Here is a 13,419-nt window from a genome sequence, read left to right as displayed (position 1 = left end):
AACTTTTGTGGGAAGTCAAGGGGGGAAAAAAAAGCTGCAACACCTCAGGTAGAAAGTCAGGCAATTCAGGAAATGTTTAAGGATGTTGATAGGCCATGTGGAAAAAAAATTAGAGAGATGAAAGATCAGTTAAAATTTAACCTGGCCAGTTTTCTGAAAAATTAAAATGTTTCCCCATATAATTTTATAGCAAAATGTGGGATAAGGAAAACATTTCGTCTTTATTGGATGCTGTGAGGAATACAGTAACTAGAGAAAAGGCTGAGCTGCTTAACACCTTGTCTGTCTCAGTTTTCAACAATCAGACAGGTTGTGCTTATGATACATGTTCTCCTGAGCTGGTAGATGGGCACAGGGAGCAGAACAGCCCCCCTGTCATCCAGGAGGAAGCAGCTGGTGACCTGCTGAGCCACTCAGATACTCACAGGTGTCTCTGGGACCAGATGAGATCCATCCAAGGGAGATGAGGCAGCTGGTGGATGAGCTCACCAAGCTGCTCTCCATCATTTCTCATCAGTCCTGGCCCTGCAGGGAGGTCCCAGAGGACTGGAGGTGCCAGTGTGAGCCCATCCCCAAGAAGGGCTGGAAGGAGGATCTGGGGAACTCCAGGCCTGTCAGCCTGACCTCGGTGCCCAGCAAGGTTCTGGAACAGATCACCTTGAGTGCCATCACACGGCACCCACAGGATGGCCGAGGGATCAGACCCAGCCAGCGTGGATTTCAATGTCTGCATTGATGGTCTGGATGAGGGGACTGAGTCCACCATCAGCAAATTTGCAGATGACACCAAGCTGGGTGTGAGTGTAGATCTGCTGGAGGGTAGGAGGGCTCTGCACAGGGACCTGGACAGGCTGGATCCAGGGCCCAAATCCAACAGTGGGAGGTTTAACAAGACCAAGGGCCAGGTCCTGCACTTTGGCCACAACAACCCCTGCAGTGCTACAGGCTGGGGACAGAGTGGCTGGAGAGCATCCAGGCAGAAAGGGACCTGGGGCACTGATGGACAGCAGGCTGGCCATGAGCCAGCAGTGTGCCCAGGTGGCCAAGAAGGCCAGTGGCACCTGGCCTGGATCAGGAATGGTGTGGTCAGCAGGAGCAGAGCTGCTGTGCCACCCCTGACCTGCAGCCAGCTCTGCACACAGACATTGCTGCTGCAGCTCCAGAGAAGGGAACAAAAGGGGGATCTCTGGAGAAAACTCTGCTGGGAGATCCTTTAGTGTGTTTAAAGCCACTGAGAGCACAGCCCCTCACTGACATAGTATGGGGCCACAGAAAAAAAACCAAAACTGATAACCAAAAAACAAGTGTTATAAAATTGACTTCTATTACAAGTTAAGTGTAGAAAATGGCAATCATTTTAATGTTTCTGAAATTGTCCTGAGATCAGTCTCCACACTGCAGCCTTGAGCTCCTGGTTCCTCAGGCTGTAGATGAGGGGGTTCAGGGCTGGAGGCACCACTGAGTACAGAACTGACAGTGCCATATCCAGGGATGGGGAAGAGATGGAGAGGGGCTTCAGGTAGGCAAAGTCTGCAGTGCTGAGGAACAGGGAGACCACAGCCAGGTGAGGGAGGCAGGTGGAAAAGGCTTTGTGCCGTCCCTGCTCCGAGGGGATCCTCAGCACAACCCTGAAAATCTGTACATACGAGAAAACAATGAACACAAAACAGCCAAGTGCTAAAGAGGCATGAACAGCAAGAAGCCCAAGTTCCCTGAGTTTGGAGTGTGAACAGGAGAGCTTGAGGATCTGTGGCACTTCACAGAAGAACTGGCCCAGGGCATTGCCCTGGCACAGGGGCAGGGAAAATGTATTGGCTGTGAGCAGCAGAGCAGTGAGAAAGGCACTGGCCCAGGCAGCTGCTGCCATGTGGGCACAAGCTCTGCTGCCCAGGAGGGTCCCGTAGTGCAGGGGTTTGCAGATGGACACATAGCGGTCGTAGCACATGACAGTCAGGAGATAATACTCTGTTCCAATGAAAAACAGTAAGAAAAAGACCTGTGCTGCACATCCATCATAGGAGATGTTCCTGGTGTCCCAGAGGGAATTGTGCATGGCTTTGGGGACAGTGGTGAGGATGGAGCCCAGGTCGGTGAGGGCTAGGTTGAGCAGGAAGAAGAACATGGGCGTGTGCAGGAGGTGGCCGCAGGCTACGGCGCTGATGATGAGGCCGTTGGCCAGGAGGGCAGCCAGGGAGATGCCCAGGAAGAGGCAGAAGCGCAGGAGCTGCAGCTGCCGCGTGTCTGCCAATGGCAGCAGGAGGAAGTGGCTGATGGAGCTGCTGTTGGACATTTGCTTTGTCTGGCTGTTTCAAACTGTAGGAGGAAAGACAGTGAAGTTTGAGGGGAGAATTCTCATAGAAGTGTCAAAACCCTTTCTCACAGACCATGCCCTGCCAATAAACACCACCCCTTTGTCTATGTCTTGCAGAACTTCATCTTGAGTGCTGGAGGGTGCTGCAAGCCAATGTTCACTGATGAGCCAGACCTCAAGCAGCAGGACACCTGGGAGTCAGCCCTGACCCCCAGTCCGTGCAGGGGAACAGTGAGGGCAGGGACCAGTGTTGGTGTTTGAACTTGGACAAAGAATCTCCTCCTAAAGCACAGGAGCTGCCAGGGTGAAGGGATGGGGATTGCAGGAGGCAGAACGAGAGATTCTGCTGCACCTGGGGAGAACAGTGGGTACAGTGAGGCAGGAGGATTGTCTGAGCCTTAGTGCAGACTGAAGGAAGCTGGTCTGTCCCTCTCTCCCATTCCCAGCTGCCCTGGACTTGCACCTTTCTGAGCTGCACTCCTTTGTTATCCTGGAAAGCCAAGAGACACTGCTGAGAGCAGAGGGATCCCTGGCACACAAAGTGGCTCCTGCCTTTCCCAAAGTCAGGGAGAGTCGGCTCATTGCCAGCCTGCCCTGCCCAGAGCTCCCCAGGGCAGAGGGAGCTGGGACACCCCATTGCTGTGCTCAGCCTGCACAGGAGGAGCCCAAGGGCTGGGCCTGAGCCTGCAGCTGGAACTGCCATTCCCAGAGAGCCCGTCAGCAATGCCAGGAGCACCTGGGCAAGGCAAGGAGAGAGAGAGCCTGGCCCTGAGGAAAAGCCTTTCCCTGCCCAGCCCTGCCCAGCCCCTGCCAGGCAGCAGCAGTGCAGGACAGTGGCCCTCAGGCCCTGGTCAGCAGGGAATGGGCACATGGCAGGAGAGATGCCCTTCATCTCTGGGGCTGCTCTGCGGGCCCAGGAGGGGACTGAGGGCCCCGAGCCCCCGGGCTGAGGGCTGTGCTGGCTGCGAGGGGACACAAGAGCTGTGCTGCTCAGGGCAGTGTGTGCCTTGCAGGGCAGGGCCGGCAGCTGCCACATCTCCCCTGCAGCAGGGCTTCCCTCAGCACTGCCTCCCTCCCTCCCTGCCCACGCCTCTGCTGCTGCAGCTGTCCCAGCCCGAGCTGTTCCTGTGGCCTCGAGCTCCTTCCCTGCCAGTGCTGCCAGAGCCCAGCCCAGCCCCTGGGCCAGCTCTGCCCTGCAGCTGCTCGGGGCTGCAGGGATGAAAGAACAGCTCCCCCAGGCCTGGGCACCATGGAAAGGGGATGCTGGATGGATCTGGAGGTTCAGGAGGTGGAGGCACTTGCTGAGGTACCCAGGAATCCTCATAGTGATGGTTTAAGAGCCTCAGAGCCTCCTCTGCCCAGCACAGCTGAGTTTCCATTCCCATCAAGTTGAGCCAGGGAAAAATGGGAGCACAGATTCAGGAAAGCAGAGACGCAAGTAGGAAACTCCAGCCCTGAATGAGCTCATGAAAAGTCCCCTCAGAAATTACCTGGGCATGAGCTGGAGCTCTGAGCAGCTCTTGCCCACACAGCACCCTCTCCACAGCAGCAGCTCCTGCCCTGGCAGGAGTCACTCCTGGCACCCACAGCTCCTCTTCACCATCCATGAGGAGCTGCCAGGCAGGCTGAGAGCTGCCCCTGGCAGGTGGCAGATGCCCTGGCCTGGCCAAGAGCCCTCAGGGCTGCAGGAGCTGCTCTGCACAACAGCCCTGGGCACCCCTGGCTGCAGCCCCAGCTTCAGCCCCTGCAGCCGTCCCTGGCAGCAGGAGCCGTCCTGCCCTGTCCCTCTGACGGTGCCCAGGGCAGTCCCGCTCTGGAGCACATCCTCCCCCAAAGCAGAAAGGGCAGCAGAGCCATCCTTACAGTCATGTCAGCCCTGTCCTGGGTCAGCCTGAGGAGATCCCTGCAGCCAGAGACTTACTGTGTCAGGAGTGGTGAAGATTTCTCCAGGAAGAAGCTCAGGATTTTCAAAAGGTGTGAAGATTTGTCCATGAATAATCTCAGAATTATATTTCCAGTTGATTTAAGCCTCTATCTGCTTCACTCCTGTTAGGTACCTGCAGGCAGTGCCCTCAGCCCTGCTGGGCTGGAAGAGAAGCTGCTCCTCAGGAGAAATGTCTTTTTGAAGCTCCCCTTGATTGCCAGGAGCTGCCTCTTTGCCAGGAGCCCAGCCCAGCTCAGCAGCACAAACATAGCACCAGGACTTTAATAACGTCTCAGGGCTTTGGGGTTGTTTACATCAGTCTCAGTTCCTGAGAGTGTCTTCAAAAAACTTTTCAAGAACTCAAAATTAGAATGAAACACTGAAGTTTCTTCAAGTTTTAATGGGTCCCATTGTGGGGCATGAGTGAGAAAGTGTCCACATGTTCCCGTTAGAGCAGAACACTGCAGGCAGCGATGACAGGTGGGGACAAACAAGGCAAAGGTGTCTCTGATGCTCAGCAAACCTGCATGTGTTTCAGGAATGCAAAGGGCCAAGGCCTTGAACCCCAGCCCCTGCCAAGGCAGATCCTGTCCCTCCCTCAGTGCTCAGGGCTCTTCCCGGGACACTGGGATGTGGGGATGTGCAATGCCAAGGGCAGCACCATGGGGCGGCCCCTGCCAGGCTGCTGAGCAGGGACAAGGAGGCAATGAGGCCCCAGGCCTGCCAGGGTCACTTGTCTCCTGCTCATGGCTCAGGCCCAGGGCCAGCAGCCATGGCCCAAGTGCTGCAGGAGTTGGCTGTGTCAGGGCCTTTCAGCTGCTGCCCATCCCTGTGCCCTCTCCAGCCCAGGCTGTCCTACGGTGTCCATGCCCTGCGCCTCTGTCCCTGCAGGCTGTCGTCATCCCCCGGCTGCCCCACCTCACTGACCCCTTCCTTTGCTGACAGCTCTGTGTCCTGCCTGCCTCTGCAAAGCTTTGGGCTTGATACCAAAAAGGTAATTCCATTTCTACCCTGCTTGTGAAGTTTTAGCTGAGAAACAAGTCACGTAAAGGGGCTGCTTTTCATGTGAGGATGGTTGGAAGACAAAAAGAAGACATATGGCTTGAGAGTGTAGTGATAGAAAAACCAAGGAGTGAATCTGGGAAGTTCAAGTGGGTTTTATGGAAATGTGTAACTATAAATACACATTGAGTGACTGTATGTAAGCAACACCCTGGTCGAATTACATGTTCATGTAAGGTTAGGAGTTAACCCTCACTAGACCTGAGGCCTGAGTCAAGGATACTCTCCTAAATAGCAAATTAGTGTTAAGGAGTCTTATTCTGATATTTTGGATATTTGGTGATGACAGGGCCTCACACAACCGAGGAGTCTCCTGTGACACTGTGCAGACTCATGGAACAAAGGGTCCATTTGGACACAGCGGAACCTCATGGAACTAAAATCCATTTGGCACTTTGGGGCCATATTGAAGCAATGGTCCCCTGTGATACTGCAGTTCCAAGGAGACCACTGTGACAATGAGAAACCGCTTGGAACCAAGGAACCATTTCTGACACAGCAAGGCCTCGTGGAACCATGGGTCCATTGTGACACTGTGGAGCCTCACAGAACCAAGGCGACCATGGTATAGTACAGAACCTCATGGAACCAAGGGTGCATTATTAATGTGTGTGGCCCCATGGAAACATGAGCCATTGTGGCACAGTGTGGCTACATGGAACCAAGGGGCCATTGTGACACTGAGGATCCAAGGAGCCCATTGTGACTGAGGAATCTCATGGAACTAAGAATCATTGTTACACTGTGGAGCCCTGTGGAACCAAGGGGACCACAGTGACATTGTGGGGCCTCATGGAACAATGGAGACTCTTCTGACACTTTGGGTCCCACTGGAACCAAGGGGACATTATAGCATGGCAAGGACCTTCAGTAGTGGCTGGAGAAGAGGATCTTTTGCAAATCAATCCCCAGAGCCTGACACATGGACAGGGCTGTGTGACCAGCACATCAAGGATGTGCAGGATCCAGGTCACTGTGGCCTGGCTTGGGTTCCCCAGGGCAGGAAAGATGTCTGGCAGCTGCAGCAGGGTTAGGGAAGGGCCCCAAGGTGGGGCTGGAGCCCTTTGGCTGTGAGCAGAGGCTGAGGGAGCTGGGCTTGTCCAGCCCAGAGCAGGGAAGGCTGAGGGGCTCCTCATCCCAGCCTGGCAGTGCCACTGAGGAGGTGATGGAGAGCGCAGAGCCAGGCTCTTCACCGGGGGCCTGGTGTGAGACAAAAGACAATGGATGGAAGAGGCAAGAGAGGAGAGCCAGGAGAGGGGGAGATAAAATGAATCAGGCTGGTTTCAGCATTTCTTCAAAACCAAAAGCAGCCTGACCCCCTTCTCCATCCATGACTGGCACCTTTGCAAACAGGACATTGTTGGAGCTGTTTTGACCTCCAGTCCAGGCAGAGCATCCTGGTACAACACCTTGATTGTTCATATCTATCTGAGCATCACCTTTGTTGAAAACTGGTGTTGCACAGAAATCCCTTGTGGATGGGGGATGGGGAATGGACATGCAGCTGGGACATTGCACAGAAAGCTGAGGGAAGAACTGTGATGGGTATGAAATAGCATCATGTTCAACTTTTGTAAGCTGGCAATGAAAAGAAACTTTCCTCAGCTGCTCTGAGTCCCAGGGACTATAGATGAGGTATTTGGTGGGGTGGGGGTAGGGAAAAAGTGTGATTGATTGTCAGCCATGAAGGGTCTTGATTTTCAGATCTATTCAGACTGCATTAGGAGGTGCTGGGGATCAATATCAACTGGAGATTGCTGATATCAATCTATAAATAGGAAAAGAAATCTAAACAGGACAAAACAATTATTTTGTCATTGTTTTAAATATAGTATATTCGGTTTGAATTCACTTCTGAAACATGTCTAATTAACCACAGAAGAATTGAAAGCCTCTGTTATTCCCAGGGGCTTGTCGTGTTTGGGTGTTTTCAACAAATGTTAATGAGTTTTTGTCAATGAATTTCTCAACTGAAGAACTCACACAAGATGAAGCCTCTGGAAAAGTAAAATTCACCAGCAGCTTCTACGTAGCTGAAGATCCATCCTCATTCGAGCAGCAATGAACAGAAATGGGCACAGCTTTCTGGCTGCCCCAGCTTTGGGATGGGCCCTGCGCCTGCGGTTGGACTCAATGATCTTGAAGGTCTCTTCCAACCTAAAAATTCTGTGATTCTGTGACCACAAGGCCGGGGCTGTTGTGCTGGCCTGGGCAGATGGGATGGCAGCAGGGGCTGCAGAGCTCTCAGGATGTCCTGGAGAGGAGAGCAGGGCACCCAGGGAGCCTCCTTTTCCCTTGGCCAGGCACCTTCCCCCATGGCTGGGGCTGAGCCCTCTCTGAGCTGCAGCTGCTGCTGTGCCCTTCCGAGGGGCTGAGGCCGTGGGGCCCCTGCCCAGAGCAGCCTGCCCTGAGCAGAGCTGTGGGGCCAGAGCCAGCTGGGCTGTGCTGGGGAGAGGCCCTTGGTGCTGCAGAGAGCTCAGGGCAGCTGGCAGAGCTTGGAGGGAGCTGGGCTGGCCTGAGAGAGCCTGGCACAGAAACCATCAGTGTCCATCTCAGCCAGTGTGAGTGTGCAGGGGCCAAGAAAAGCACCCCAGGCTCCACAAGTTCTCTGTGTGGGAGCTGAGCTTGTGACCTCCTGGAGCCCTCCCAAGTGCTGGGGCTTCACCTCCAGCTCCAGAGGAGATGGGACAGATGGGAGCAGAGACAAATCATTCCTACTGGATTCTTTATTGTGTTTGCTTATACCGGTGACCTGAATCCATATGTAGAGGATGTGTTTTGTGTCAGATAACACTGGCAGAGTGATAAGAATATTTTTTTAGCTTAAAACAGTATTTCATGTATAACACACCATGAGAAAGAAAAGTCACATACGATCAGAAAAGCTTCTGATTTTTTTAGAAGGTAAGAGACTCATTGATGTTCCAATAGTCAAATCTGTTCAAATTCTTTCCTCAGGACTTTCGTGAGATGAGAGGTGACCACCAGAGGCCAAGGCCAGCCAGAGCTCTCTGTCCTGGCTGCTTGTGTCTCAGAAATCTCTTGGATATAAGGTTTTTTTTAGGGGGAATATAAATTTTGGCCATGGGCACCTGGAAAGATGCATGGTTCTCTTCCATGGGAAGGAGAGCACAAGACACCATTGCTCCAGGTGATGAGAGGCAGCCCTCAGCATTCCAAGATCAGCTGGAGCTGTCAGGTGGCCCCTGGGAGGCCAAACCAGCCAGATCTGTTCCATCTCCCCTTGGTTCCATGAGGCCCTGTAGTGTCACAATGTTCTCCTTGCTTCTGAGGTGTCACAATGGCCCCTTGCTTCCATGCGGGCCAACAGTGCCACAGTGACCCCTTGGTTCCAGTGTCACCATGGTCCCTGGTATCCACAGTTCCCCACAGTGTCACAAAGGCCCCTTCATTTCACCAGGCCCCAAAGGTCACCATGATCTCCACAGGAAGGAAACCACAGAGGTCCAATGTTTCAGGGGCTGTTGAACTGCAGATACCAGAGGCCAAGGCCAGCCAGACATTTCTGTGCTGGCAGGTTTGTCTAGGAACAACCCTTACATATTCAAAATTTGGAATGTTGAATCCCAATTTCTGCACTTTTTGCCTGGAGGAGAAGGCAAGTTGTTTTCCATAGACAGGAAAGCTGGGAGCCCCATTGTTTGGAAGGCAGTTTAGAGCTGGCCCTCAGGTGGCCAAGACCAGCCAGAGCTGTCTGTAATGGCAGCTCTTGTCCTGGAAAAACCCTTGCATATAGGAATTTTGCAGGAGATGTACCAATTTTGGCCACGGGTGCCTGTGCAGGAGGGATGGTTCTTTTCCATAGGAAGGAAAGCAATGAGCTGCAGTGTTTCAGAGGTATATGGAGGGACCCTCGACATGCCAAGATCAGTTGGAGCAGTCAGGCCAAGCCAACCAGACCTCTTACCCGTTCCCTTGGATTCATGGGGCCCTGCAGTATCACAGTGGCCCCTTGTCTCCAGGTGGCCCTGCAGTGTCACAATGGTAGTGTCATATTGGATCCTTGGTTCCTTGAGGCCCAGATGTGTTTCTGGCCCCTGGTTTCCATGGGGCTCCACAGTGTCACAATGATCCCTTGCTTTCATGAGGCCTTGCAGTGTCACAGGGGTCTCCTTGGTACCACAGTATCACAATGGACCCTTGGTTCCATGGGGACTTGCAATGTCAGAAAGGTCTCCTTGGTTCTATGAGGCCCTGCAGAGCCCCTTGGGTCAACAAGGCCTCAAAGTGTCATCATGGCCTCCAGGATTGCATGAGGCCCTGCAATGTCACAATGGACCTTTGGTTCCATGTGATTCCATGCTGTTCCATGAATCTTTAGTTCCATGGGGCCCTGTAGAGTCACAATGGACTCTGGTTCAATGGTGCCAAACAGCGTGACAACTGCCCTCAGCCTGCAGAGACTCCATAGTGCACAATGGTTCCTTGCTTCCATGAGGCCTTGTAGTGTCACAATTGTCCCTTGGTTCAAGGAGGCCTTTAGTGTCTCAACAGTCTCCATGATTCCATGAGGCCTTGCAGTGTCACAGCACACCATTGGTTACATCAAGCCCCACAGTGTCACTATGGTCCCCTTGGCTCCTCCACAAAGCTCGGAAGTTCCACAATGTCCCTCTGGTTTCACAAGGCCACAACGTGTGAAAATGGCAGCCAGGGTTTCATGACGCCTTGCTGTGTCACAATGGATCCTGGATTGCAGGATGCCCTGTAGTGTCACAATGGTATCCTTGGTTCCACGGTGTCAGATTGGACCCTTCATCCCATGGACACCCACAGTGTTCACTGTAGCCCCCTTGATTCCATGAGTCCCTGCCATGTGATAATGTCCCCTTGGTTCCAGTGGGTCCCAAAGTGTCAGAATGGTCTCCATTGTTCCATGAGGCCCCACAATGTCACTGTGGCCTCCTTGGTTCCACAGGGCCCCTCAGTTTGCGAACCTATTGGTTCCATGAGGTTCCTCAGTCACAATTGTCTGAGGTCTCCTTGGATCCTCAGTGTCACAATGGCCCCTTGGCTCCATGAGGCCACACTATGTCACAGTGGCTCTTTGTTCCATGAGGCTCAACAGAGTCACAATGGACCCTTGGTTCCATGATATCTTGCTGTGTCACAATAGACTTCTGGTTCCATGAGCTTTCATACTGCCAACAAGAGTCTCCTTGGTTCTGCAGTGTCACCATGGACCCTTCGTTCCATGAGGTTCTGTACTATCCCATGGTCACCTTGGTTCTGTGAGGTTCCGTAGGGTCACAATGGACTCCTTGGTTCTACAAGGCCTTGCTGTGTCAGAATGGCCCCTTGGTTCCACGAGGCCCCACAGTGTCACAGTGAGCTCTTTGGATCCGCATTGTCACAATGGACCTTTCATTCCACACAGCCCCAGTGAGTCACATTTGCCCCTTGGTTCCATGAGTTTCTGTACTATCAACAATGGTTCCATTGTTCAAACAAGGCCTGGCTGAGTCACAACCGACTTTTGGTTCCATGAAGCCTTTCTCTGTCACAGTGTACTTTTGATTCTATGAGGTTCCAGAGTGTCACAATGGTCTCCTTGGATCTGCAGTATCACAATGGACCACTGGTTCCATGTGGCCCTGCTGTGCTATAAAGGATTTTGGTTCCATGAGGTTCCAGGATGTCACAGTAGACTCCTTGATTCTGTGAGACCCTGATGCCACCAAATCTCCAAAACATGAGAGTAAGAGTCTTTAACACTAATTTGGTGTTTAAGAGGGCATAATTTACTCACACTTGAATTCCAATATGGGATAACTCCTAACCTTACATGGGCATGTGATTGTAAAATGGTGTTACTTATATACAGTAGCTACATGTGTATTGCAATTTAGTAACGGCAATTTAGCCATTACCATAAAAGCCACACAGCTTAACAATGCACCCTTGGTTCCATGGGGTTCTGGACTATAACCTGTTCACTTTGGTTCCGTGAGGTTCTGCAGTGTCACAATGGACCCATGGTTCCACGAGGTCTTCCTGTGTCAGAAATGTTCCCTTGGTTCCAAGAGTTTTCTCAGTGTCACAAGGGTCTCCACTGAGCCACAGTATCACAATGCACCATTGGTTCAATGTGGCCCTGTCCTAGGGTGACTTTATGGTGCTTGTATCCCCAATTGTCTGTTCTGTTTGTGCTGTATATTGAGTTCTGTGCCTTTAAGACTGGTTCTAAGAGCAAGGAGGAGCACAGAGTTTGTTTTGAAAAAACTGCCTGACTCCTACACATTCTCTACACATTCTTCTCTGGACAGGGTGCTCAGCTGAGGCTTGGAGAGACTGCAGGACAGAGAACTTTTTGCTTTTAGTTAGATTTAGCTTGCTAGGGCAGAGAAGTTCCCTGGACAGTTTTTTCCATTTTTCTTGGGACTGTTTAAATCTGATCTGGACTGAAAAAACCCAGGGGAGCACTGTGGGCTTGCACCTGCGGCCCACCGGAGCCTGGACCTCGGCATTTTCCAGCAGCACTGGAGGGACTGGGACTGATAAAAGACTGAGAGAGCTGATCTACATCCATGGCAAGAACTTTCTCAATTTGCCATCTCACTCCAGAACGAGAGGTTCTATTGTTTCATATTATTCATTCTTTATACTTATATGCACTTTGCTTGTTAAGTAAAATAGTTTTTTCCACTTTTCTCCAAAGACGTTTTTTACCAGACTGGTTTGAGGGAGGGGCTGTTTGGGTTTTCTTCCCGGAAGGATCCCGTTCAGGGTTTTTCTCACAAATTTGCCCTAAACCAGAACAGGCCCCAAAGTGCCAAAATGGATTTTGGTTCCATGGGGTTCCACTTTGTCCAAAAGGACCCTTTGTTATATGATTTTGCAGAGTGTTACAGTACACTTTTTGGTTCTGTGAGGGCTGCACCAACACCAAACCTGTGGAATATCAGAATAAGACTCCTTAACAATAACTGGATTTTTAAGAAGGCATTACTTTTTCATGTCTGAGGTCAAGTGAGGGGTAACCCCTTACCTTTCATGGACATGTAATTCTACAAATGTGTTGCTTACACATAATTGCTAAATGGGTATTACAATTTATCCATTACCATAAAACTTCATTAAGTACCCAGATTTACTTCTTGTTTTTTCCATCACTGCACTCTTGAGCCAGATGTCTTCTTGTCTTTCAACCATCCTTGCTGAGAAAGCAGGCCCTGTGTGCCTATTTCCTGTGCTAAAAGTCCACAGGCAGGGGGAAAAATGGAACAAACCATTTTGGTATCAAGCCCTAGGCTTTGTGTGCCCAGGCAGAGGCAGGCAGGACACAGAGCTGTCAGCAAAGGAAGGGGCCAGCGAGGTGGGGCAGCCGGGGGATGACGACAGCCTGCAGGGACAGAGGCGCAGGGCATGGACACCGTAGGACAGCCTGGGCTGGAGAGGGCACAGGGATGGGCAGCAGCTGAAAGGCCCTGACACAGCCAACTCCTGCAGCACTTGGGCCATGGCTGCTGGCCCTGGGCCTGAGCCATTGGCAGGAGACAAGTGACCCTGGCAGGCCTGGGGCCTCATTGCCTCCTTGTCCCTGCTCAGCAGCCTGGCAGGGGCCGCCCCATGGTGCTGCCCTTGGCATTGCACATCCCCACATCCCAGTGTCCCGGGAAGAGCCCTGAGCACTGAGGGAGGGACAGGATCTGCCTTGGCAGGGGCTGGGGCTCAGGCCTTGGCCCTTTGCATTCCTGAAACACATGCAGGTTTGCTGAGCATCAGAGACACCTTTGCCTTGTTTGTCCCCACCTGTCATCACTGCCTGCAGTGTTCTGCTCTGACGGGAACCTGGGGACACTTTCTCAGTCATGTCCCTCAGTGAGACCCATTAAAACTTCAAGAAACATTGGAGTTTCAAACTCTGAGTTCTTGAAAAGTTTTTTAAACACTCTCAAGGACTGACACAACTGTAAACAAGACCAAAGCCCTGAGAGGATCATTAAAATCCTTGTGCTGTTGCTGTGCTGCTGAGCTGGGCTGGGCTCCTGGCACAGAGGCAGCTCATTACAATGAAGAAGAGCTTCAAAAAGACATTTCTCCTGAGGAGCAGCTTCTCTTCCAGCCCAGCAGGGCTGAGGGCACTGCCTGCAGTTACCTG

General features: G+C 52.1%; 1 protein-coding gene across 1 annotated transcript; it reads right to left on the bottom strand.

Annotated features, from left to right (window-relative positions):
• Positions 1-1,420: 1,420 nt before the first annotated feature.
• On the bottom strand, positions 1,421-2,290 carry LOC120764646 (olfactory receptor 14J1-like; the record flags this gene model as incomplete). Its single annotated transcript, XM_040088651.1, has 1 exon — positions 1,421-2,290. A coding segment is annotated over exon 1 (870 nt), but the record flags the coding sequence as incomplete, so codon positions are not given.
• Positions 2,291-13,419: the final 11,129 nt, after the last annotated feature.

The sequence above is a fragment of the Hirundo rustica genome, chromosome 33 (assembly GCF_015227805.2).
Source record: "Hirundo rustica isolate bHirRus1 chromosome 33, bHirRus1.pri.v3, whole genome shotgun sequence".
Taxonomy (NCBI): Eukaryota; Metazoa; Chordata; class Aves; order Passeriformes; family Hirundinidae; genus Hirundo; species Hirundo rustica.
This window is presented reverse-complemented; position numbering and strand designations above follow the sequence as displayed.